The sequence below is a fragment of the Anser anser genome, assembly GCF_964211835.1.
Source record: "Anser anser genome assembly, chromosome: 4".
Taxonomy (NCBI): domain Eukaryota; kingdom Metazoa; phylum Chordata; class Aves; order Anseriformes; family Anatidae; genus Anser; species Anser anser.
The window spans coordinates 59,573,869-59,601,097 of record NC_139724.1 but is presented as its reverse complement, the minus strand read 5'-3'; the positions used below and the strand labels follow the sequence as shown (position 1 = coordinate 59,601,097).

Here is a 27,229-nt window from a genome sequence, read left to right as displayed (position 1 = left end):
TTTTTTTTCAGCATTCTGCAATCATTCAATGCTGTTTCTTTTCTCCTAGGCATTGGTGTTATAAGCATTGAGCGTTCTTATCCCCTCACCTTAGGAGCTAACATTGGCACAACCACAACAGCTATACTTGCAGCTTTAGCAAGCCCAGGGAGTACATTAAAATATTCATTACAGGTCAGTATAAACCAGTGCTTTCTTGAATTCATTTAGAATTGCAAATTTTCTGAATAAAGACTTGACAAAATTAGTTGTGATGCAAATATGTCATAGAAATTGGGCTTGATTCTTTGTGTGCTACTAGTGACTGCTCATTAATTTCAACTATCAGAGCAAAAAGCTTCTATTAAGCATTCCTAGAATGTCAATATATAGTCAGATCTTGCTTTCGTAAATTTAGCTTGATCTGATTAATTCATTCAGAAATCAGACAGGATTGGCCACTTGACCACAGAGCATGGGATCTTAGTATTTTGGAATTCAGTGCTCACATTGACAACTCTCTTGTCTTTTCCCTACGAGGGTTACTAATTTATGTTGAGTTCCATGCAAAGGACCCAAACTCTGTTCATGCAGTATACAGGGATTTCTGTCATCTAAGTGGAGGCTTTAAAACTCATAAGATGGCAAGTTGTCAACCTGTGTGACATTGCAGTGAGCATCATGACAACTACATTCTCATTGTAAATCTAATCTGGGCAGCTTTTATTGAATTTCTTTTTGCCTCATACTACTTGAGATGTAGGCAGCCTGGCTTTGGGCTCCCATTTACCATCCAGTAAAGAACATTCCAGTCAGAAGATAACATTTCAATGAACCCTCTGCATCAAAGAGTGAAAAGATAATGAAGTCTCCTTTGTGAATAGGATGAATGCTTTTTACTAGCCACAATAAATTAAGAAAATTACAGAAGTTATTTTATTGTCCTCAGGCATGACAGAACAGATATAATCATGTGAAGATACTATCTTGACCAACCTCAGCTCTCGTGTTAACCTGCTATTTTTATAACGTACTCTAAAAATCAGAATCCAGTACGTTCATGTTTGCTTTAGTCTGATAACAGTTATAAAAGAAAAATAAGATAATGGGAGCAGGGAATGTACTGTTTTGTTCAGTGTATGCTTATTCTGTCCAAGCGACTTCTGAAAGCTTTAGCAAGTACATGTCTCTTCATGCTTATTTTTTTAAAAAGGATTTTGAAATATGTAAACCAAATGATCATAAAAGATTTAGACAAAGTCACATTTCAGGAATCTCCTCAGTGCCCTGTAAACTTTTTGCTAATTGTTTGGAAAATCCAGGTTCGTACAATTAGCAATTTCTCAATAACCTGTATACAATATCTAATCTACTCTTCCCATCTCTTAGTTGAAAACTTAGGGATGCAGAACCTAGTAATGAACAGTTCTCATGCCTTACTAACAACAGAACTGTTTCCTGATTGTTGCTTGGTTTGTCAGCTGTATTTCTGGTGGGCTCAATTTCTTGCAGTGGAAAGGTGCATTTTAAAACTTCTCCATCTGCAGGGCAGTTTGTTGTCCCCTCTAGGCTTGCATTGTTTCCAAATGCCATGGCCTGTTTGTAGGTTTAGATCTTTACAATGCATGAGGTATTACCCGGTCCTTGCTTCGTGCAGGAAAGGCCTGGCAGTGAAATAGCGTGGAAGACAAGAAAAAAAAAGTGAGGAGCAAGAGAAGGGAAATTATGAAGTCAGCACCACTGCAAGTTATTATTATGTAGGTAGGAGCATTTAAAGGCATTTGTAGGAACAAACTTCTCAAACTTTTTTTTTCTTTCAGATTGCCTTGTGCCACTTTTTCTTCAATGTCTCTGGGATAATTCTATTTTACCCGCTGCCTTTTACCCGGCTCCCAATACGGTTGTGCAAGAGTTTGGGGAACATAACAGCCAAGTACAGATGGTTTGCTATATTTTATCTTCTTGTCTGCTTCTTTCTTTTGCCTTTGTTTGTATTTGGTCTGTCACTGGCAGGCTGGCCAGTCCTTTTGGGTGTTTGCCTTCCCTTGGTTGCTCTGTGTATTGCTGTGATTGTAATTAACATTATGCAGACGAAACGACCACATTCACTGCCTGAGAAGCTCCAAAACTGGGATTTCCTACCCATCTGGATGCACTCTCTAGAGCCTTGGGACAATATGATTATGTCTACACTTGCCTTCTGTGGGAAACACTGCTGCGGTTTCTGCAAGTGCTGCAAAGTCAATGCAGAACAGGAGGGTGCCAAAGACAATCAGCTAAAAACTATGGAGGTTTATGAAAACACCATTGCAATGGCTGATGAAGAAAGAGGTGTAAGAAGGGCACCAGCTGCAGCTTGTGTTGAAAAAACAGGCACAAACAACACAGCCTTATAGTAGCGGATCAACAGAGATACAGCATAGGATGGTTAGTCTCTTGAAAACCATCTTGGACAATGCACTGAGGACAGAGTGAACATTTTGTTAGGTTCCTGCAGCCAGTGATATATCACTCATCAAGGAATGGAGTCAAACAAGCTTGACAGAGTCCCTAGAAAATCTATGATCATTTGAAAAGCTAAAGACAGATTTGCTTTCAGAGGATCTACTGTGTTGTACGTTCATCCAATGCTATCAGTAGCAAATGAAAGAAATCCTGATGTAGTCCCATGTACAGAGGGATGAAAGGAATGTGATCAATTCAAGCTTAATTAAAAAAAACAACCAACCAAACAAGGCACCTGTAGAACAGCCTTTCTGGCCTATTGGCTTATTCAGCAAAAGTTACTTTGATACCCCAGATGCTCTGGAAAAAAAAAAAAAAAGAACCAAACTAACAAAAAGCATCCAAGCATTTTCATTGGCCTGCCTGCAGTGGCTGCAGTAGTCAAAATGGAAAACAGTATTCCCAATATAGGCAAAATCTATTGTCCGTGTGTGGAGGAAAGTGAAATGCTGGGACATCCCTCAGAAGCTCTGGGAGTCCTGGTCTGGCATAAGGGTATGCATAAGCCCATTTTGAGCCCTCTGTCTCCTGTAACACTGGGGACAGGAGCTGTTGTCTTTTGTCATCTCATGCTCAAGGCCAAAAACTAATTGCTGATCCCTTTTCCTGCTGAAGGTTAAGCACTGGGTTTGGAGACACAGTGGCTATGAAAGAGCTTGATGGGCTCAGGATGTGGTTGCGTGGCCATTCCTCTGTCTAGATAGTCCTCCCCAGTCCTGTTCACCATGTAACCCCACAAGCTCTTGCGCTGGCACAATTAGAGGAATGGTTCAGGAGGGAGGACAAGTGGCTGGTGTAGGTGTGGAGAGAGCCACTCAAGTCTGGGCTAACGCCAAGAGACCTGTGTGCAACTATGGCTCCGTCTGGCTGAGCCACAAAATGACCTTTAAGAGCAGCTGTGGAGCTATAAGAGTAGCTTTAGGGCTACAAAAGAGGGAACCCAGAGAGAAGATTATGGCTAGTGCGGGACATAGAGTAGCATTTAATGGTGAGAAAGGAGTGTTCACTCTGCACCATCCCTGCATGCTCCTTGGAAATAACGTGAATTTTACTGGCAATTGAATGTAGCATTACAAATCCCCTGTAAAATCCATAGGTAGTGTAGTCATTGCCACTTGTAGTCCATCCATAGGTAGTGTAGCACTTGGTGTGAAGCTGCTTGTGCTTAGGTCTTACCATTACTGATGTTCTGCTAAATGTTTATGAGACTGCTCTGAATCACGGACTCACAAAGGGCATCATTTCAGTGTCTGAAAAAGAACATTTCAAAGACGCATTGAGTACTTCTGCTGGCCTTCAATAGCTTAGATATGAGTGAGCACGGGATAATATCTGAGGTCCAACCACTAAGAGAAAAAAAATCATGTGGTTGGGTGTAGGCCAACCAGTATAATTTAAAGCCAGTGTATATGGCTGAGGTGAGATTACATTTGTAATGGAAATGCTGAGAAGACCTTTAGTTTAGCATAGCCACTCAATGCTGCTAGAACACATTTACTTCTGAACAGTTTGTTTTATGCAAAGCACTAGGATCAGTAGGCTGCATTCAGCTATCAGGTAAGCACACATTTTAGAAGGGGATTTTTTTTAATTTCCTTTTAAAGATGACATTTAAAATGGCAAACTAAGTTGCCTAAAACATGTTTGCAAATTACATTCATACTGAGAGTCCAACTGTTGCTACAATTGTGAGCCAATGACAAAATGCTTAGAATCAGAGTGATTTTCCAAAAGCATTTGATTTTGGTGTAGTTCTGCTCCTTGTAGGCTTAGTAACAGAGCAGAGTTACGCCTAACTATTCTTTTGAAAAGTATTTACCTTCTCCTTCATATAGTTCGAACAGAATTTTGTCAGCATCTCATTTTCAAAGTGGAATTGTGGTATCTTCAATAATTGTTCTTCATTTTATTCTCAGTTCAGGATGCTTTCATGATCTGTGTTTCTTTAGATCCTAGCGTGCATTTCCCATGCTCTGTTTCTACAGAAAAAAAATGTGAAAATTATCCAGAATTATTTCAAAGTTATCTTAAGCATCCATTGAACACCCACTGAAACAGGAAACATTTTCATCTACTCTTACTCATTTCTTAACATGCACCTTATTTTGCATCTTGAAGTAAAGCCATCAAACACAGTGATAACTTTCAGCAAAGCATTAGAAGAAAAGCAGTTCTTGTAAAAGAATCAGGGTAAAAATTATGATTGGACTTACCAGTACTTTATGTTCCTCATTGTAACATTTCCCATATGATATATTCAGTTCTCACTCTCTCCTTGCTGGTGAACTTCAGGCCATATTGTGCCTTTGTTTTAGGCAGATTCCAAACAACGACTTCTGATTAACACTTGGCAGCACAACATGTCCTGGTATATTTTCCCCCCCTGCTCTTAACAAAAGATATTTACACTTTATTTATAATTATTTGAGTGTACAGAACTTTTCGTAAGTTATACAGAAAGAGGTTCATGTGATTGTGTTATATATTACGTATTTGAAAACTATGCAATGTTTATCTATAAAAATGTAAAAAGGAACTACTGTATATTTTGTAATATAACTTTTTAAATTGTTTGTAACTGTGTATACTGCGTATTAAGGAGGCTGTTGGCTCCTTCAATGGGTTACGTAAAGATTGTTTGTAATGCAGAGACAGATTTCTTAAAATAAGGATTGAAGACACCTACATACTTTCATCATATGGCTTAATGCACAAGGATATTGAACTCCGCTTTTCTAAAAGATTTGAATTTTCTGTAATGAGGAATTCTGGAAATACATTGTTTCTAAAATACTTTTTTAAACTCTCAAACTTTATCACTTTTACTGTTTTTAGGACAGTATATGGCTTTATACTTTGTCCTGAATACTCATCTTGTCTGTCCTCGTGCACCGAATGTAAAAATAAAGAGAAGTTTTAAAAAATGAAGGCTTTTTTCATACTATCTGTTTATATACATATCATGGAAGCTTGCAGAACAACATAGTACAACATAAAGGAACTGAGGTTAGCCCCAGGCACTAAAGAAACCCATCAGAGGGCTGTGTTTCCAATAAAGGTTTTCATATGAAGAAAAAAAATTGCTCAGTGCAATTGCACAGGTTGAAATATCTTCCAGCAGGGTTCTGCAGTCTGTCCTCAGTGAAGGTAAGCACAGGAGACCAAAGCCAAGGCTTCTGTAACAACCAGATGCAAACAGCCTGTTTCACTGTGCTAGGCTCAGATTCTCCCTTCTACGTGAAAGGTGGCACACGGAGTATTTCCAAAATGCTTCCCTTGACATGAGTGACGTCTGGCTTATGACTAGGCAAAAATAGCCATCGTGCTTTTTTTTTTTTTTTATTAAATGTGATCTTAAAATGAAGAGATGGAGAGAAATAAAAAGTACTCCTTAAATGCCTGAAAGATTATTTTAAAAGGTTGTTAGGTTTCCTAACTCTAAGCTCAGCAGAAGCTGAGGAAGCAGCCCCCCAAAAAACTGCCATTTCAAACTATACCATATTTTAGTGAAATGAAGATAACAGAAGTATTTCTTATAACATAAGTATTTATGCAATACAGTATGAACAGTCTTCTTCTAAAATGTAAGCAGTAATCACCCTAGGCCCATGATTTAAAACTTACAGCTTCTTACACTCAAGCAGAAATATTGCAATTCCGTGTGCCATCAGCCTCCATGACTCACTGTCCATCAGGAATCAAAGCACGTCCAGGAAACATGCACAGGTTGTGCCATCCATCTCCCAGTTTCCAAACAGACTGCAGAGCTACCTAGGGCAAAGTTCAGCGACGCCTATCCGTATTTAACAACAGATACGTGCTGAAGTGCTGCACTGGCCAGAAGCCTTTAAAATGTTCAAAATAATGCTTCAGCTAATTGCCAGGTTGCTCCTGATCCTGTGACTGGGATCAGTCCTCTTCCTCTCTGCTTATGACTTAACCATGATGGTCATGGCTCCTTCTGGTGCTTCTGGTTTTGCTAACCCTCTGCCAAAGCTGCTCGTTCACTTCCCCCAGATCCAAACTCTCTTGATACCACTGCACTTAACTACCACTATGATGGATTCCCATTAATCAGAAATGCAGGTTGAATTCTTCATCATTTTTTTCTTCAGCTTACCTTGTAGTGGTTGGCACCCCATCAGGTCCCCAGAATAGCCCTGGCCATGCTGCTGAGAAAGGCTGCTCACTAATTTACAGCAGATTGTTTGTGCATGCAGCCTGGTGTGGTACCACTGGCAGGAGCTTGGCAATAGCAAAGGATCTGATCCTGTCAGCCAAAGATTAAAAATTAATACTACCAAGCAAAAAGCCACTATTTCACAAGCTGTTTCATGAAGGAGGATATGCTTGATACACATTCATGGAAATGCTGGGCCACACTGCAACTGCACAATTTCCACAGGCTGTGCTTCCGTGCCATGATTTATTTGCATCCAGATTTTTTTTTTCTCTAGCTAATGGCCATTCCTGCTGTTGGTACATGCCAAAAGCATGACACTGTAAGCGTAAACCTGCTTGTGATATTTTTGTAGTGAATATTGTGTAGATCTTAGTCCCTTTATTACAATTTTACTACAAAGAAAACCCATAATTTGTATGAAAGAACAGAGCACTGGCATACTGAACACATACTGATTTTCACTGAACTGCCCCCAAACAGATCTCCCACAACAACTGACATCTAGGTATCTCAACAAGACAGAGGAACAGAGCAAAGGCTAGCATTAAAATGTCACAAACATTCCATCTTACTCAGCACCTGATGAAATTTCCTAATTACCATTTACACTTTTGGGGTGTATCAATCTTTTTACACTGCTCAACGTCTAAGGACACATTACCGTGACATAAACAATCAGGGTAATTACAGGAGAAGATGTTTTGCAACCAATAGCTCAGCTGATTGTTGTATATTTTTTTTACCGGGTACAAAAAGTATAAATTACAGGGCATGCAAACAACTTACGGACCAAGTGCTGCCCTTGGTTAGGCAACATGCAACCGTAATTGACATTAGGAAAGTTTGTGCACGTGTAAACTAGGATAGCATTAAGCCCTATTTTAACTGACTAATGCAATGGCCTCAGGCACTGGATCTCAAATGATTGCCAGCAGAGAGCCAGCTTTGCTGTTGCTGTATAATATATACATACAATATCTGCTCTTGCTTGTTGCTTCCAGCTGTTACATCGCCTGAGAAGATGTTTTTAGAAGTACCTATCAATAAATGTCTGCTGATGGTCGCAGCGCTCTTCACCGAGTGTGAACCTAGCAGGGCCAGCTCTCGCCAGATGTTCTCCTGCTGTGGTCTTTCTGAAATGCTTTCAGCGTCTCCGTCTCCAGCTGAGCCATCTGAGGTCAGGACAGAGCTACGCAGCTCAGTCCATGGCCCGGCGGTGTGGTGGTTGTCCTGCTCTCAGCCATTTCCAAACTGCGCGGCCTGGCATGGCAGCCTGGCCAGCTCAGGCTCAGGTCAGGGGCTCTCATGGGGGAAGATGAAAGAAAGTTAAGAGGTCTATGTTTGTCCTGCTTAGCCTGGTTGCCTTCTTCGGCCAGCCTGGGCCTATCCTCGCTTCCCTCACAGTTGACATCTCTCTAAGAAAGGGAAAAGGAGAAGGCAACAGGAAAAAAGCAAGCATCTCACTGTAGCTCAGGTGGGATCTCATCTCTGCCTTCAGTCCTGTGTGCTCTTCTCCCCTCCCTTCAAGCACGACAATGGCACTGAAACAAGGAAATCCCAAGGCAATGTTCACCCAGCTTAGGAAAAATAGGGGCAATGAATGATATTTCATTTTTTCCTACCTTTCTCCTCCATTGCAAGCCTGGGGTGCTGGGGGATAAGGAACCACAGAACAGGAGCAGGGCTTGGGGGAACACAGCTCTGAAACGCAGCTGACTGCTGGGGGCAGATGAGGTGAATTTAACACTGGGGCTGGGTGACAGGTTGGACCAGGTGGTTAAATGACTGCGTGTGCATCACAGCAGGCAGAGATCACTTTGGATTCATCATCAGCAATTTCAACACTAGTTTGAGGTACAGGGAAAGGAATCCATTTTACTCCCCTGGAGTAAAACAAAACACGTAGTAAGCACTTAGTAAGGCATCCTAAGCCCAGGTTTATGGAGCTGACAGTCCCCAGACACCTCACGATCATGGATGTGAAGGAACATCTCCAGCCCACACCTCCTAATCAGGTAGGAGACCACCCCCCATACATTCACAATCTCAACAAAGCCCTCAATAAAGTGGGCTCAAAGCGTTTGCTGAGGCCCACGAGGAGGGAAAACAACCACAGGTGTTCAGGGGCACCTCATCACCAGGGCTTCATCGTGGGCACTGCTTGGGAAGTGACTGAGGAGACCTTTCTCCTTGTGCAGGATGGTAGCCTGGCCATCTCTCCTAAGGTACACGCACACAGAGAGGTGTTGGTGCGCTGGCTGTCCGCACTGCGTGTTGGTATAGCTGCACCCGTTTTGTTGGGGTTGGCCTGTGAATCAAAACGCGGTGCTGTGGGATTGAGCGGAGGCTAGCCCTGGGTGCCTGCAGGGTTTATTTCCTGGCTGGCAAACCCGATTGACAGTTTAGGATCATGACGTGCTTCCCCACAGGAAGAAAGGATACTGGGTGTAAGTGTAGAAGAAAATATAAAGAGAGGGGAGTAGGTATCAGTAGAAATTGTTAAGTCTCAGGCTTCAGGTGGCTGTTAGGCCAGACAGAGCACTTTGGGAAATAAATAACTGCTGAAATCTGGTGAGAGGCATCCAGAGCACTGGGTGAGGAGGGCTGGCTGTTGTACAACACCCAGGTCAGGCACAGTGAGGAACCAGGAGATGCGGCAGGAGCGAGCAGCCAGGGTTCACCTAGCACGGTGCAGGTGTCGGGCACTGAGTGTACCCCAGTTCCTGGGCCTGGCCTGGACAGATTCTCCTTTCTCTTGCCATTTTTCTAAAAGCTGGTGCCATGCCCAAATGCTTCATCCATCACCATAGACAAGTAATTAATGGCTAAACGCTGCCTGCAAGGCTGATTCCCACTTACCTCAGTTGTTTTACTGGGACAGATCCTGCCCCCCTCCGTAGCAGTGCCACGGAGAAGAGTTAAGCACACACAGCCTGAGGAAGGGATCTCTGTCAGCGACATGGAAATCATGTGGTACACAAGGAAGCTACTGTATTTTACAATGCTAGTATTTGCTTTACAGGAAAGAATTTTCTCTCCGGAGTCATTAATCAGCACAAGAGGAAAAGGTCAAAGCAGACTAAGCTGAGGGTAGATTAATTTCAGCTTGGCTTGCTTTGGTCCCAAAGAAACGTTAGATCAGTTTTGTGGAATGCCTTTTTCCTCACTAGAGAGTGAACACCTAGTGCTTTCACATAAAATTTAACATTATTGCAAAACTTTAAGAAGATTACAAGCGAGACTGGGCAGCAAAATCCCTTCGGTGTACGTTCAACAAGGCAGCCTACAGTTAATGGAAAGTGTCCCAGTGCTGCTGATGGGCCTCCCGTCTGAGCAGAAGGAAGGGCCATTTCAACACTATCTGTTAATGTCCTGGCAATCCTCCCAGATGCAAATCACAGAAGAATTTAAAATTGCTTCACCTGGACTGGGGGCATTGCCTCAGGAACAGGCACTGACGATGGTCTCCATGGGACACAGTTTTCTAAGTGCAGCTATGCCTGAATGTATGTTCTGCAGGACAGGCATTTCTTGGGTCTGTGAATGACTGGTAGGATAACTGGTGCTGTGTAAGATATCATAAGTGCAATTGTTTTCTAAATATCCACGTATATTTCCAAATGTGCATATAAACAAATGAAATAGGGGCCTACAAGAAATTCGAAGAGGAAATTTTTACAAGGGTATGTCATGATAGACAAGGGGCAATAGCTTTAAGCTAAAAGAGGGTAGGTTTAGATTAGATATAGGGAAGAAATCCTTCACTGTAAGGGTGGTGAGGCACTGGAACAGGCTGCCCAGAGAAGCTGTGGATGCCCCATCCCTGGAGGTGCTCAAGGCCAGGCTGGATGGGGCTTTGGGCAACTTGGTCTAGTGGGAGGTGTCCCTGCCCATGGCAGGGGTAGGAACTGGGTGGTCTTTAAGGTCCCTCCCAACCCAAAACATTTGATGTGGAAATGAAAAATAATAAATGAACACTTAAAATGTTACCTAACATATAATGTGTTACAAATGAACATCACTCAATATGGGCTGGGATTTTTTTATTTATTTATTTTTCCCCCCCTTAAAAGCTTCAAGTAGCCTTCCAGCTTTCTGTCTTTCAGCTCTATAGAGACAAACTATCTGAGCTAGCTATATCAGCTCCTGGTGCACACCTGGAGATGTTTTAAAGCAAAAGGGAGTGATTGAAGACAGCTGGAAAGTAACTGAATAAGAAGAAAAATCTCTGAATTAGAAGTCAACTTCTGGTTTAAGGATGTGAATCAGAAACTACTATCTATTTAAGCTTCAGAAGGTTAGCTTGTGGTAGGCAAAGTTGGCTTTGGAGATATATAGTCTGAATCTGTGGCTGCTTAGTGGTTTAATGGAGAAGTAAGAGTTGTGTGTGTGTCTGGGGTGGGGGTTAAGCAACAGTCAATTTGTCTGAATTTATTTTACTAGCTCAGAAGGTTTCTGTTCAGAGTATGTTCTTGAACCAGAGGAGATTGGGTAGAAGGTGAGAATAATTCTGCTTGGGCGCATCAATGGTGTTCTGAAAAATGTAACCGGTGAGGATCTTTTTCTCAATACTTATTGCATGAGCATTAAGTATTTATTCCCCTTCCCTGGTCGTGAGTTAATTCCTGTGAAGGTGTCCTGTACAATCCAAGTCTGAAATCCTTGATAGTTGTGTACTGGATGTGAGGATAAATTTTAGTTAAGACTTTGTTCTCTCCTGGGGTGGGGTAGGGAGGAAGTAAGACAGTAGGTATCTGCATGTACTTATTGCTCATTGCTACTATAATGCCTTAGGAGCTGTGGGTTGGATTTCTGTACTTTAAACATAGAAGAAAAAGATTGTCGTTGTGAAGGAAGCTCATATTTTTTGTTGTGCAGATAAGGAGATGTAAAACGTGGCTAAATATTGCTAGTTATCACTGCACAACGTGGACAACTTATCTAAAAGATAAGTTGCAGTAAAGGAGGTGCTGGGAACTTTGTCTGTAGACAAACAAGAAAACAGACGAGAAAACCTCTTCTTTAGAAATCTGGCATGTGAAGGCACAGAGATGCAAGCTGTATGCAGCATCTGGGTGAAGAGCAAGATGGGATACAGTGGTCAGGAGAAGCAGTGGCAAGGGCATGGTGCTTAGGGACACGGATTAGTGGGTGATATTGGTGGTGGGGGGGGTGGTTGGACCAGATGATCTTGGAGGTCTCTTCCAACCTTAACAGTTCTATGACTCTAAGCGCCTGGGAGTAAGGATCTTGTCCCCAGATTGCCTCGCCTATGTGTGGAGTTGACCTGTGGAAATATCACTGGGTAGAAGACAAGTCTCGTGCTGAGTTAGAGCTGTGGCTCAGAGAGGGTCGCTGAACTTGTGTTTGCTGGGTAGGTCTTTGTTTTTAATTTTTTTCCAAGATCACGTGGAGGACAGTGGAAAGAAGCAAGCTAATAGAAGAACAGCCCCTTGTAGCACCAGTTATAACAGAGCTGGAAGTCCTATAGCCCATATACCGCATGGTAATATTGTGTGCATGGATTGTCACCTCCAGGATGGTGTGAGTTGGCTGTGCTGCTTCAGGGACTTGCTCCTGGGCTGAGCTAGTATGGGGCTGGCTCAAAACCTCTAAGCGGAAAAAAAAATTAAATTTAGGCTGCTGACACAGGAGCTATTGGTGTAATGGGCAGGTGGTGGATGCATTTCTCCTGCTGTCCTTTTGGAAGGAGCATTAGGTGCATGTGTCCCAGGTTGGGCACCACCAGTGAAAGGGATGGGGAAGCATCCTGCTGGGGCCGTACAGGAGCTGGCTGCTCTCAGTACAGTAGGTGACGTTGTCAGGACTGTCACCTGTCTGACATCTCATGATTTGTAGAGGCAGGGCAGCCTCCTGTGAAGTGACAGATGTAGGCATGAACCTCCTTGGACTAAGAGGTTATGGAATGATGCTTCATCTGTAGTAGGTTCTCCACTCACAAAGTTGTTTTTATAATAAAAAAAAGCTGTATACATTTTTTTACAAAGACAGTAGCATAATCACACAGCTGTATCATTGTATTAAGTGTCCCCCCCACTTTTTTTTTTTTTTAAATAAGTGGTATCAGTAGAGTAGCAGGTTCGTGGGCATCATAGGCACTGGAGCAGCTACACAAAACGTTGAGCTTTTACAGTACCTAGAAGCTGTAATCAAAGTTAGTCAAAAAGATGTACCACAAATATCTCTGAGCTCCTCTGTTTCTTAGATGAGTCTTCTTAAAGAATGCTGCTGAAAATTAGGAGAAAAAAAAAAAGACAGGTATTTCAAATGTGTTCAAGGGCTTATAATTGCAGACCAACAAAAATTAGGTGTCTAAATTCCAATTTATAAGGCAGAAAAAGTTTTAGACTGGGGATTTAATTATTCTGAATTGTTGAAATTGACCACCTGAGTATTACTTTCATGGAATTATTAGAACTATATATATATTTCTAAGGTTGGGCATTCAGATCCCAAATTTGTGATCCAACTCCTGGCTACTCACACTTGCCGAGGACTCTGGGCCTTTATCCCATGATGTGTGGACAGGAAAAAGATTCCCCTGAAGACTTGCGTTTAGTCAAATCTAATGGATTAATTCTGTTTTCGGTTTCAAAACGCATGTACAGTTATGTGATGTTTCTTTCTGTGGTGAGGGGAACTGCTTTGGACCATTCTGCTTCACTTACAAAGTGGCATAAAGTCCAGTCCTCCTATAGCAGTAAACCTTTCGCTGTCTGAATCTGTCCTGCTGAACGTGTAAGATGTCAGAGCTGGAAGTCAAAAGTCCAAAGGAACAATTTAATTTATTAGAATTAGGCACAGAACACAAATCCTGAGGACACGTTCTTTAAAGTCTTGCAGGATGCTGCAAGAATGACGCAGTGACCTCAATCTGATGAAGATAAAAAAATAAAATTGTCTTGCAATATAGATAATGCACCTCATGATTTTCCTTTACCTGTGCCAGCAAATGCGTGTAAGCATGTACTAGCCCGAGTGGTTGAGATATAGGTTGGTGCTGGTGGCACAAGAGCTGTGGCAAGACCACCAGTATGGCAAATTCCCAGGGTAAGAGCTCCAGATCACAGTCCAGTTGTACCCTGGTCCGATTACAGACAGAAATGTGTGTTCAAACCCTGCGCTGCTCCCTGCAGCATTACCAGCCAACACCAGAGACCTGGCACAGCTTATTAGCTCCAGCAGGTCCAAGTACTACGCTGAACCTTTGTCCGGAGCAGTGGGCTGAGAAGGGACAGTAAACCTCTACTTGATCTTTGCTGCTGAGATAACTTGCTGATAGCGCCTGGGATAGCCCATGCAAGCAACTACCCCGATGAATCATCTCTGAACTGCTTTGTCTTGACTGGTGCTACATGTGGACTTCTGCCATTGCAACAAAGTCACAGCATTTATCAGTGAATGGCAGTAAAACCCCAGAGAACTGCTCTTCCCTTTCTGGATGGGGGAATGATGGAGACTGTGGAAGGCTTTGGGGACTCCCAGGTCTCCAGTCATTGTCAAATGGGGTTGGTTTTGTGTGCACGTGTGTGCACCTTATCCCTTCATCTTTTCTCCCATGCTTCCTTGCTGGAAGTCAGTTTATTCACACTCAAACAAACAAAAAGGCTTTTTTTTTCTTTTTCCCTTTAAGCTACCCTCAACTCAAATCATCAGATTCTGGCAGGATGGTTTTGTATGTTGAGGGGATCAAGGGTGAGACAAACGCTGAAGTTTTAGACTAATCATCAGTGAAGTAGCATTGATACTGTGTATCTTCTCCAAAAGTCATCTCTTGCTCCTAGGACAGAAAAGTTCAGTTGGTGTGATTGTTAATGATAGCACAACCTTTTAAATACTTCAGGAAAAGCCTTTTACTATTTTCAGTGGAAGGACTGATTTTTATCTTTACATATACACAGTAGGGACCTTCATTAAATTTGGCATCCCATCGTCAGCCCTCCAAACACTTCTGGAATTATGTACAGCAGCCACAGGAAGCAGCAGGAGGCATCCAAAGCTCTGCTTCCACCCGCGTGTGTGTGTGTTGGGGTGGTGGTGGTGTAACTGAGTGCCTGGCAAATTTGTGACTTTTATTTTTATTTTTTTATAGGCAGAGTTATGAACATAAAAACTACTTTCCTTCAAAGAGGGATTTTATTTTATGAATATACCCTTGTTAAGCATTTAATGCATCGCAAGAGAATCTAAGTGTTCCTGGGATAATGATACTGGGGTACAAGGTACAAATAGGCATGTTGTAGGGGAGAGTTGTGATAGTCATAAACCCGGTTTGATTTTTTTTATTTCTTCCCCTAGCTAACTGGATTAGCACAAAGGATAATAAAACTTACCTAGAAAGCTGCATAGATATCCTAACTCAAAATGCTGTACAAGTTATTTTCTGTCTCTGATATCAGCATCAATATCAGAGAGCGGCCGAGTCTGTCACAATGCTCTTCCTTGGTATCTGAGCACCAGGGACCTCCTGCATGCTTCTCGCTGGATATGTCAGGTAAAAAAAAAAGATGTTTTTATTTGCTTTGCTGATGGAAAGGCACAGAAGGTGTATCTGCCGTGCCTGGCAGAAGAGCTTGCCCTAGGAGAGCCTGAGAAATGGGCTGCACAGCAGGGCTGCTGCCAGACCGCCTCTGGGCCCTCTGAGGTGATGTCTGCGCTTGCCATGGGTATCTGCGTGGCTGCCACTTCTGCTGTGGGTTTCAGCCTCTCTAAGGACATGTATGTGCTTATAGTGTATATCAGTCACCGCTTCTGAATCTGTTAGTCTGAGATGGGTATCTGAAGAACTTGGCCAGAGTTACTCTATGCTTACTTCTAGGCTATGGATTATTTGGATTCATGTCTCTGTATTATTGCAGCTTTTCAGGTCAGTACATAAACTTCTAAGTACTGGCCTACTGGAGCTTCTGGAGGTTGACTGTGTTTTTAACATATACTTTATTATCGTTTGGGACCGGATACAGTAAAGATTAAAAACAAAACAGAAAACTAGGGGAAAGATTTCTGGTTAAACAAATATGAGAAATTGTGGAGAATGTAGAAAGCTCTAGGTTATTTTCACTAGAGCAGGTGTATCTGGGTTTCCCATACTGGTATCGTTACCAACTAGGCTTATATGGTTAACTCTTTCTAAGAGTAGTGTGCTGTGGTTGACTTGAAAATGAAATTGGAAGAGCTGCTCATGTGCAACTGCAGCTGGCTTGGAGGAGCAATGCAACATCAAGGAGCAGACATGAGCCTCCAAACCTTGGCATGGACAGCACGTGGAGTTGGTGTGGGACAGAGATGGCAGGGACAGCATTCTTTCCACTAACCAGCTCTGCAGAGCAGAAGGGGAAAACAGTGCTGTGAACTTGCTGGAACGAGGCGAAGTGTGAGTGGAAGCTCTGACTTACCATTTCAGTGAGCCGCAGTGTGTGTTGGAAAGGCTCTTACCGTCTACAAACACCTTTCGCGTGAAAGCAAGTCTTCAAGACAGCTCTGAACACGTTGGGACTGCTGGGAGGGACGAATTGATAAATGGGTTGGTGAATCACAGAAATCAGTTCTAACCTCACAATAGGTACTGGAGGGTGGGGGTGTAACGGGGCCCTACCTCACAAAGCAGAGGCCAGCAGCCAACCGGCAGTTCATCTGCCCACTTAATCTGAGTAAGGCCTAAGGATGTGTGTGGTGAGCGCTGGCTCATGGACATCTGTGCTGTCTGGCTCCGTGCTCCCCAGCTTAGCCTCTTCAAGTCTTATCCCACTCGACAGTGTCGGGACACAGCCCAGGGGGTTCTATGGACCAGGGCTGCTCCCAACATGCAGCTCATGAGGCACCCATATTCTGAGGAAGAGTTTAACGATGGTCATGCTTTACCACTTCCTCTCACGGCCAGGCGGTGAGTGGAGCCTGGCCTTCATTAGCTCATTAGTATGAATTTAGCTGGAGATTGTGCAAGTTTAGAAGCAAATTAGAGACACTTGCTGTGTAAATCCATGACTCAAGGCCATAATGAACAGAAGGAAAAAGTCAAGTAGGTTTCTCAGTTTCTACTCTGTCAAACTGCCTGTAAAATAGTGCTAGGCCCTGCTAACCAAGTTGTGCTTACTGCCGTTCACCAGGTGGAACTGATACGAACAAACAGCAATGCTGAGTGTTAGGAGCTATCTGGAAAGCTGACAGGTGATCAAAGAGAGATGTCAACAGGGACAAACAAGGGAGAAAACCAAGAATCAGGTGATGGGAACAGGGGACAGAATCAAGGTCAATGGGTATGTTAGAGGAGAGGAACAATCACTGATGACAAAGGTAAGTATCTGATGGCATTTACCAAGCAACCCACGTCCTGTAAGCCAAGGGGCACATAAGCGCTGTGGCAATTTCTGTTTGGAACCTCACTGCTTCAGAACATCTAATCTATAGCAAGCTCTTTGCAAACACGTCATCTAACGCTTAGTTATATATGCATAAACTCCATGGATTGCAGTTATGTAACTTATCTCTTCCTTCCCATTTGGGTTACTCATTACTCTTTTTTTTCTTCTGATTCTCACCTGCATGAACCCATATGCAACTCTTCATAAGAGAGATGTACTTAGGCATGGACTTGGACATTTCTTACTGTAAATAATAATTTGGCCTTCTGGCACAGGATTTAGTTCCTTAATAGCTTAGGAAAATTAGTTTCCTAAAAAATGGAAGCTGTGATATGTTTCTAGCATGTCTATACCCCAGTGTCTGCCTTTTTTTTGTTGTTGTTTACTGTGTTATTTTAGTTATTCAGGCATTGTTTCTCTTGCCTATGTCTTAGGAGAGAGCAAGGAAATTGCTCTATGCCTGGACTTGCCTCGTCATTCCTTAGCTTCCTTGCACTTGGGCTTGTTCTTCAAAAATACCATCTTGTCTCTTTCACTTCTGTTCTCTTTCTATGGCCCAGTCTTTTAATTCAGTTCATATATTTATGGCAGGGAAGAAAGGATGTGGGGAGGAAGTTCCTCAGCCAAAGCTTATTGAACCTGTTTCATATCGCCGTACTGCACTTCATGCAAGATAAGGGCCAACAGTCATCCAGTGCTAAATGCCACAGTCCATTAGTCAATGGGGACACGTTACGCAGACAAGAATTGGGTATGAAAACTAATCTCATAACAGGTATTTCCCACAGCTTTGAGCTTTCCTCGTAGCTCAGATGGAAAAACTATAGTCCCAGTAGGAGATGTACTTGAAATACATATGTCAAGTACCAGGATGAATATATGTGTGTGTGTGTACATGCGTGTGTCATATATATATGCAGCTGTAAGCACATGCTCATACCTGTATATTAGGGTGTAATGTTCATCATTGTATGGACTGGGAAACAGCATCATGTAATGGTCACAGAATCACCCACGTAAGGATGTCTGCAGTCAGTTCTGTCCTGATACTGTCTTGGTATGTAAGTCAAACCTTAGTTTCTTTAAGTTTTGCATAACCACTTTGAAACACCTGCTACATAATCTTCAGGCTGTCGCCCACTTAGAACTACCCAACACTGACTTTATTTTTGAAGTTTACCTTCACGTACTGATGTTCCCTGTCTGTAATTGGTATCTAATTCTGTGGTATTTTTTTATTGTAGCATTTTGATACATTGTGCATAGGAACTTCTAGCCTTTGTCACTTGCAGTGACACACATTTACTTAGTTGGTACAAACCGTACATCAACTTTAGATCATTCAGCACCTACTCTGTAAATAAGGACTCTAGAATTATTTTATGTCTGTAACTTACTTCTTAAAGATAATTCTAAGCTTGAACCAAGAAAGAAAGGGGAAAACGTACATCACTTACACTGCCTTAAGCACCACCTGTTTTGCAAACCCTTTATTTCTAGGCTGTGCTGTTGAGCTGGCTGGGCTTCTGTAAAAAGTGTATGAGCACGCAGAATTCCAGTCTAGAGTTCTATGCTTCTGATTTTTTTTCTTTAAATATTTCTCACTCCCATCCTGACAATTCAATATGTGCTCAAGAACTATAAACTGCACTGGCCTTGTTCTATCAAAATTTCTTTTTTTTTTTTTTTAAGTTGAAACAACTTCTTTTTGGGTTTCCTTGCACATGTTGTAGAATTATGTCACTGCTTTAACTAACCATCCTCTCCTTCTCCCTGGGAACTACATAATTCTCTAGGTTGTCAAATAATAGCCTTCTATAAATCAGATCTGTGAAGGGTAATTTATTATTACTTCCACCTTAAGTGGTGCCACTTTATCTTAACATATTTTTGTGTTAAATATTCTTTGATAGGAATTCTGCTGTAATGGTTACAATAAACAAAGACATGATTATTAACTGCTGGCGTCAAGAAATATAGGGCAGTTTTATCAATTGCCTTCTGAAATATAGATGTGAAATAGCACTTCTGGCAAGCCGCCTCTAGTCAGTTCACTAATAAAGCTGAAAACATGGACAGACTTTGGAAAGGACAACGCGGTCAGCCCAACTGCTAACACTTATTTATATATCAACACAACCTGGAATACAGGAACTCAACGACCTCTGTGATTTCAGCAAAGGGGTTCCAATCATGCCACCATTAATGAGCTTCCATGGGATTAATATTTTACTAGGGCATTTAAAAAAAAAAGGGGGGGGGGCAATTTTTCTCTTTAGGGACAGTTGCTTTTGTGACTATGGCATATGTAATAAAATACATTTTGCACAGCTTACTAAATGGCATGGCTTGCTATTTGCACATTCAAGTATTTTTTTTGTGTGTGACCACTCTAGATGGGATATTTGGTACATAACTTCATGCCTATTTTGTGACAATTATTTGTTTTCAGAGGCTATACTTTTTGCAAGAGTTTTGGGATCACGATTTCACCCTACCCCAGTTTTATTACAAATGCACAGTGTTTTCTCTTATTAGGTGACAAACATGAAGTTGGGAGAATTCTTAAAATATCCATATGCCTGTGTTTAAAAAATTGGTAAAATTAAAATGCTTGGCTCAAAGCTGCAACTCAGAATACTTTGGAATTTTTAGTTCTTTAGAGAAGAAATATACACTGATATGTAACTTGTTTATATAATTCAATCTCTTTTTGCATTTTTTCCCCATTTAACTCATTCCCTTCCTACTGAAAACTGCTACTTTTTGACTGCCAAAATGTCCTCCAGGTCTGTTCTGTGAGAATGCTGTGTTCTTCAAAGAAAGTAGTGGTTGATTGCCCTATTTGAAGCTAAGAAAGCAGACACCTAGATCATGTTCCTCAAAATGTGCAACGGTAAGATACTATAAGAGACTCTCACCTGAAAGGTGCTTTAAAAAAAAAATCCTTCACATTTAGGCTGAATTAGAAAAATATTTTTATTTACAAGAGTAAATAATGTAGTGCAAGGAGAGTGGATTTAACCCTCAATAGTAATGCATAGATTGATGCAGTTGATAGACTGTGATCTAAATAATTTTGCAGAGGTGCATACACACCTGCTTTAAAGGTCAGACCTCTCCTACAGCCACTTACCTCACAGCCTTAAATCACACAGAAGACGTTTGCACTCTATACTCATTATCCCATCTAATGTTTATCAAATAAATTGTCACTTTAACTCTTGTGTTGAAAAGGTACGGTAGAACATAATGTAAGAAATGAAAACAAATTGTTCACTCACTTCATGTCACCTGGTTACATTTAAATATTCTTTTATTTATCTAGTAAAGACTCTTTCTCTAATCAGTGGCTCTTGGGTGGGGTGGGAGACACCCAATTGACACCCCTTTAATTGTAGCCCCAGGAAAATGCTGACATTCATGAAACTGACATTTCGAGAGTCAGTCAATAGGACTATGTTATGATCATATTGCAAATCTTCCCAGTATTTTTGTTTCAAAAGAAAATACTTTCTGCATAACAGAGCTAGGATGGAATGTAAGATGTCAAGAAAGTAATTGTTATCACGGTACCGAAGTCCTGGCTGGTGTTCCATAGAATCTGGAAAGTGGAACTAGGTGGCTGGGTTTCACTTTTACATCATTTCCGTGCTTCCAACTCATAAAACTCTGGTAATTTTAAGGTAAGCTCAAATGCAGTAAAGGCCACCTAATAAGTTATTAGACATCTGAGTAAGATATTTTCTTCATCAAAACCAGTGGGAGCTTACCTTATTCTTCAATTAGGTAAAGAGTGTGCCTGTGTTCTTGTAATCCTTCAATATAGTACACTATGATCATATGTTGGGTATAGTGAGATAAGCTGTATTCTCTGTTCGGAGTGTTAAAGTTATTGTAGGGGTGTTTTTTTTTAAAGTTACAGTAGAGAAATTAGTTCAGTGGATTTTGGCTGTTGGGCTGCATTATTAATGCCATTAATAGGGTTGGTTGCCAGTTCTTACAGTTGTAGTTGTTCATATCCCATCGTCCTGATAGAATATCAACCTTAAGAAAACTACACCTCAGCTGGTAACAAGAGAGTTCTGAGGGTTTAACTCCTGCTCCACTGAATCATTTGATAAAGTAGTTTCATCTTGCTGCGCTGGCCGTGTAGCATTTTCACTGCTGTTCCCTGAGGAAGAAGGCTCATCCGATGATGGCTCTGATCTTGTTCCAAGAGAATTACTGGCTACAGAAAAATGCCAAAATAAAGTATTTAAAAACCTCAATGCACCCAAGATGTCAATTTGTCTAATTTTAAATATTATATGGATATAAAATTACAATATAAATACGATAATACTCAAAGGTTAGGAAATATCAAAAGAAGAGTATCTGTAACTTTAACTATTCCCTTCATACATACACACTATAATTCCCAAGTTACACCAATTATAGCTAGTAAGAAAGGAAAACAAGATTGCAAAGTTATTTCCATAGTCAGCCTATGTCCTAAATGGTGTCTATTAACTAGGAAATAATCTTTTTATATTTAATATTTATGGATAGGATTATTATTTTTTAAATCCTTTTCCCTTTCGGTGTAGGTTGGCAACTTGGAAACTGACTTTTTTCTATATTTTATTACAGAAGTATGTCAGAAAACAGGTTTATTATTTTTTCTTCTTCCTCTGAAGAAAATACATTTAGTGGAAGAAAGTCTTTTCGTAACAGGTAATGTTTATTTCACAACTTAATGATCAAGACCCTGTCTTGTGATTTTAAGTGAAAGAGTTGCCTGAAGCTGGCAATGCTTTTTAAATGATGATTCATTATTTTTGCATGTGATGGTGTGGTTTTTTTTCCCCTTTCCTTAGCAATGCTATTTTGTCTTTGACATCTCTTTCAGTGTGGTGAGAAGGAAAACGGGGTTTTAATAGGCTGAAGCCTGACATTCGGTTTTCTATTTCTTAATCATGAGTGTCCCATCAGAAAAGAGAACATAGAGCTAACTCTTTAGTTCTGGACAGGAGGAATATGCAATTGCTGATTCAAACTATTTACTCATTCTTTTACTGGTCTGAAGAGGCATCGTCTGCTCCTAAGTTACTCTAGTGTACTAGCTCTCTGCACCTCACTTTTACTTCCACCTTGTATCTGAATGGATCCAGTCATACATAACATGGCACACAGTCTCATCACATATTAAAGTGTGAATGTATGAAATCATACAGTCATATAACTAGTTTCCATATAGTCTCCTACAGTTTGTGCTTTTATAAAGAATCAAGGGTTTTATCAAGGGAAATTCTCCAGAAACTGACAGGCTTAAACCAGTCATCTGTGCCTCGCTTACTTCATGCACTTCTTTTCATCAAAGAATGACTCATATGACAAAGACCTTGCTCTCCATAGGGAGCTCTACCTAATCTAGAATTCCTTTTTTTTAAAGTTCTTACTGGAAAGAATACAACATTGCTTCATTACCATTCAATACCATTTCTTCAGTTTTACTATGAGAAATACTTACCAGATAGAGTCTGAAAATAGTGCACTGCAAATGCAATCAGAATCGATAAAAGAAAGGTTCCCATGAAGTATATCTGTGGCAGGAAGTTTAAAAATGTTAGATGTGTGCAAAGCTGCAGTAGTGCTGCAAATGGATTTTGGCACATGTGCCAAAAGAACAATACATACCAGAGTAGACTGTAAAATATTGTTCCAGAGAACTCTCATGTAAAAATAAAGCAATGCTAGTGAGCATGGACTAATTGATTCTTGGTTACTATGATTCCAGCACCTACAACCAAAGAAGATTAAAACAACTAATTAGTCCTACTTTGCTATTTTGTGGCACCTGTCATCTGGGAATCTCCAGTGTGTTTGTAATAGCACAGAAAAACAAGCAGATACTATTATCACTGTATCACAGGTAGTAAAAACTCAGAGAAATATCAGATTAACCTCATTAAGCACAGAATACTTTACCCTAGGAGCATATTTTTGTTTTCCGATGAGTCGATAACTAGCTACCTTAGGAGACCCTGGCTAGAAGCCAGGCTACCCTTGTCAAGCAATCACAATACAACCTCATATCCGAGATACTTTGCTCTGACTCGTATGAGTCAACTTGAATCCACAAAAGTAGCACTTGTATCAAGATTAGGCCTACAAAATTCAGTTGTCTATGCAGAAGATTGGTGCCAAAAACCCCTTCAGAAACAATGGAGTATTATATAACGCGCTCAGCACTCGGCGTGCTTTAGCTGACTAGCTGCTAGGTGTCTGTTGCAGGGTGAGCTGAGTTGCTTTCCATGAGGTAGGACTTCACCAACTTGGGTAGTTTAAATGGCTAAATCACAGCTACCATAAGCTTGAAAAGATATATATTTTTTTTAACCAAGCTAAGCAGGGTTGCATGGTGTTGGATGATGGGAAATTACTGTGGCGCTGTCCACTCTGGATTTATTCTCACTGCAGACCAGCTGGGTTCAGTGAAGGCAAAATTCAGGTTCAAACTTACAATCCCAGGAAGCCCTACTTAGCTAAGTGGTAATTTTATGTGGATTGGAGGTAATTTAGGGAGCAAGTTCAGACTAGCTGCAGTGAATAACAATTTTGGTGGATTTCTGATGAATCAACAAGTGAGGCCTTAATGTTGGTATCATCTCCACTCTTTTGGGTCACAACTCTGTGGCAAAACAGAAGAAACACCACTTATTCCTTGTTCACAGATACATATTAACCATTAGGTCCTCCTTCCTTAAAAATCTGAAAGGCAGTTCCACAAATCCACCAAATATTCTGTAAACTTTCCATTCCCACTGTGCTTTTCTAACACGTTACTTCATCTAGGGAAGGGAAACCTAAGTTCTCTTTGGTAGAGAGAGCTCTTAGGTAAACAGAACCAGAGTTCTGCAGCTGATTTCTGCACGCACAGTACTTGCACAGCAGTTCAGACAGCAGATCTGTAACATTCTCACATCTAATATTCTGTGCCACATCGGTGCCAGGATGCCCTGCGGCACGGACACACTGGAACATCTTTGCAGAAACAATAGGAAGGACTGCTATTATCCCAGTTACATGCTTTTACATTCCATATTGAATTATGCTATATTTATCCTTAAAAATTGGTTTGGACAGTATACAAATTGTCAGTGCCTAACTTACGAATTTAAATACACAGAATTGGAAAAGGCCTCCTGGATCATTAAATCCAGTCCCTGCTGTTTCAGGTAACCACACACAATCAAGTCTCTCATAACAGCATATTTAGGCAGTTAAAGCATTTCAAGCATGTTGACCTTAACCTGCCTTAAATCATACCAGAGAACAAAGTTAATCATTACAGGAGATGCTGTTCTCAAAAGTAAATGCTACTCATGGAAAAACAGAAGATGTTGATTAAGGTAAAAAAAAGACTCACCTATAATAAAGTTCCTGAAGAAGTGAAGTATTACCAGAATGCAATGCCTGATCAATTTCCAAGTGATCCAGAATGTACGAAGGTATGGAGTTACCCTCTTCTATGAGAAGGGCCAAATTAAAGAAACCCTAATAATAGAAAAGCATATACATGTTTTAATCATTGTTTTTTCATATGTGTATTTAAGGTCTAATATAAGCATCAAGTATCTAAATTATTATAACCGTCTTCTATAAATTAATTTAGTGTAATGTGATCTTCACTGAATAATTTTGAGAGCCTTTCCTCCTAATCATATAGCCTGCTAAATCCAGAAACTGCCAAAAGAATTAGCATTCATCTGTTGTGACAGTTTTCTGAGAAACTGTTTGAAAAAAGATCTGAGCTTTCTCATTTTTACTTCCTCTTTACATACAGCCACAAAATCAAACCGTAATGTTTTATCTACTACAGAAATGTAAACTGAAAGCAGGAATAATTTCCTGTTCTGTTACCATTTAATTCCCCTCTACCTAGATCAACAGAAATCAGAACAGTGCAACTGAGAGCAGAAACTTGCTCCAAGAAATTTAAATCCTTAATCTTACACTTCTGCCTACTTGGGCTAGTCCTAGGCATCAACATGTCTCTTCAGAGCCATGAAGATGAACACAGAGGAGACGTATGGCAGGGTTTCCCATCAGTTTGGCTTGCATACTTTAAAATAACTGTTCATGTTTATCATCTTTCTTTTGCTAGTTTATCAGCCATGTTTTGTCCTAATATCCTCAAAGTATATCCCATCTATACTACCTCTGATAAATTCACATACAAGATACTATCTGGAGACACTGTCAGAGGTACAGGGAGAACAGAAGATTGCATCTAGGATATTTCAGAAGGATGTGAAGGCAGAACAGGGCATTGAAATGCTGCATGTCTTTGGTAATGTAACGTGATATATCTTTTCACTATAAAACATTTTAAGTTGGGAGCTTTTGTTGGTGGAGTGAACAAAATTCACTCTAGGATACACTCGGCATGTCCATGAAAATGGACTGCTCTTCTAGTTTATTTCCTAAAATAGCAATGGATAGAATTAGAAGAAAACTCAGGCAGTCTATTAACACCTCCCCTTGCAGTAACAAAAAATACAAAGGTCACAACAGAATCAAATCCATCAAGGTATGGTAGCACTGAGTTAGGCTCTTCACTTTAAGCTTTCAAGACACCTTAACCCTAGGACCGTCTTTCTATTCTAGGTCTACCTTCTGACTCACTAGGTACCTTGAAATAATTTTAACTTATTCTAGGAAGTCTCTTCAGTGCACAGATGTAGCCAAGCAGAATAAATACTCTCAGGTTAATCTTCAGATTGTTCTAAACTCTGGTGTTTTATTAACACATTACAACTGCAGACCTACCTGCGAATCTCCCTCTAATGCAGCTTGTGCATACATCCGCACTGACAGCTCAAGGTCTTTAGACTGGTTCTGGTAGCCATAGTAGTAGAAATCTCCCATCTTCAAATAAGCTGTGGAAGAAACCAGTAGCACGTCATTTAAAGCATTTGTAGAGAGAGAATCAAATAATCAGAAATGTGACGGAGAATTTAGTAATATTTCTATTTAAAGCTGTGTATCTTTCTCTCTGATTGTCTCTATGACTGCTTCACATCTGACTAACTACTGAAAACATTTATTCTGGATGAAATTTCTCATGGTTGCTCTTTAATAAATTAATACAGTGAATGATTTTGCTACTTTTACAAAAACAGACTTAGAGACTTCACACCGTGTTCCCTCTTCACTTGCTGACTCTGTCTTCGGGCAACCTGTAGCCTTATTATTCAGGTTAGCCTTACTAACTTGGTAAGTCTTAAAACATGCTGCTCAAGAGCTTGTCATGTACATGTCTCTTTGGTAGCTGAATACACCCCAAAAGTTACAGAGGTTTGCTGCTGATAATGTCATTAGTTTCAAATCAAATCCCACCCAGGACGACTGTAAGGGTAGAGTTTTCCTGGTCTAGAAGGAAGCAATGCCCAGCAAATACTTTACAAATATATTTCTCTCATGTTTTCTCTCATGTTGAAATGCTGCAAAGGACTAGAGCGTTGGCTCACTGCACTAACCTATGCTAAAGAATTTATAAATTTCCATGCTAAGCTGTGCCATAATGGTTTGAAGTACTTCTGAACCTTGCTTTGTGTGTCTATTGCAGTTATCTAGAAGTCCACTGTAAAAACAGGCGGGATTATAGCAGAGGTCTTCCAGGAAGCAAGTCAGTCCCAACAGCAAAGGCAGAAAGACTACACGGAGTGCCTGGCACAGACGCAGAGTGGTAGGTCACGAACACTGCAGGGAATCATAACGAGGAGAGCTCCCCTTGACCATATCAGCCACGTCGTTCCAGCCTGGTTCTATGAACACTCCAGGAATAAGCACTGGCCTTTAAGTTATCCTGCGCTGCACCAATACTGTAGCTCTGGGAATCTCTGCTGCCAGGGTTAGACTCCCTCAGCCCCAAGCCCTACACTGGGGATTCAATCCTCTGCTACTGCAGAAAGGGGCCTGAAATAAAACTCCCTCCTTATGTTACTCATGTGAAAAGAGTAATAAAATCCTTCCTTTGATGAAGTCAACAAGTCTTCTCTCTTTTCCTTCAATGGAATCAGTGTCTCACCCCATGAACTTCAGAAGCTTCTAAATGTAAGATTTCACCTATCTATAAGGTCAAAACTGCACCTTGCTAAGGTATCAACAGACTCCTCACAAAAGCTAACAGGGT

General features: G+C 40.9%; 2 protein-coding genes and 2 long non-coding RNA genes across 16 annotated transcripts in view; 2 read left to right on the top strand and 2 right to left on the bottom strand.

Annotated features, from left to right (window-relative positions):
* The window catches only part of SLC34A2 (solute carrier family 34 member 2), a 58,948-nt gene extending 56,142 nt beyond the window's left edge, over positions 1-2,806 (top strand). For all 10 annotated transcript variants that reach the window (XM_083835722.1, XM_083835721.1, XM_083835720.1 and 7 more), the window contains 2 exons: positions 50-174; positions 1,800-2,806. In XM_083835722.1, the coding sequence (XP_083691848.1) occupies positions 50-174; positions 1,800-2,375 (701 nt within the window). In that variant the 3' untranslated portion in view covers positions 2,376-2,806. The remainder of the gene's footprint in view (positions 1-49; positions 175-1,799) is intronic.
* LOC310899404 lies at positions 1,797-10,097 on the bottom strand. 2 transcript variants are annotated; one of them, XR_014584258.1, is made up of 3 exons: positions 9,527-10,097; positions 8,290-8,550; positions 1,797-8,208 (listed from the first exon to the last, which is right to left on the bottom strand). It is a non-coding gene; the product is annotated as an uncharacterized lncRNA (long non-coding RNA). The 2 variants fall into 2 exon arrangements; XR_014584259.1 differs by having other exon boundaries at positions 1,797-8,082; positions 9,527-9,617.
* An 826-nt stretch (positions 10,098-10,923) lies between these two features.
* On the top strand, positions 10,924-19,863 carry LOC310899406. 3 transcript variants are annotated; one of them, XR_014584261.1, is made up of 3 exons: positions 10,924-10,964; positions 14,987-15,182; positions 15,823-19,863. It is a non-coding gene; the product is annotated as an uncharacterized lncRNA (long non-coding RNA). The 3 variants fall into 3 exon arrangements; XR_014584262.1 differs by lacking the exon at positions 10,924-10,964 and adding an exon at positions 11,048-11,217 and having other exon boundaries at positions 15,828-19,863; XR_014584263.1 differs by lacking the exon at positions 10,924-10,964 and adding an exon at positions 11,048-11,217.
* A 147-nt stretch (positions 19,864-20,010) lies between these two features.
* The window catches only part of SEL1L3 (SEL1L family member 3), a 37,792-nt gene continuing 30,573 nt past the window's right edge, over positions 20,011-27,229 (bottom strand). The window contains exons 20-24 of the mRNA XM_083835709.1: positions 25,864-25,973; positions 24,461-24,588; positions 22,729-22,831; positions 22,562-22,634; positions 20,011-21,280 (exon numbers count right to left, since the gene is read on the bottom strand). Of these exons, the coding sequence (XP_083691835.1) occupies positions 21,114-21,280; positions 22,562-22,634; positions 22,729-22,831; positions 24,461-24,588; positions 25,864-25,973 (581 nt within the window). The 3' untranslated portion in view covers positions 20,011-21,113. The remainder of the gene's footprint in view (positions 21,281-22,561; positions 22,635-22,728; positions 22,832-24,460; positions 24,589-25,863; positions 25,974-27,229) is intronic.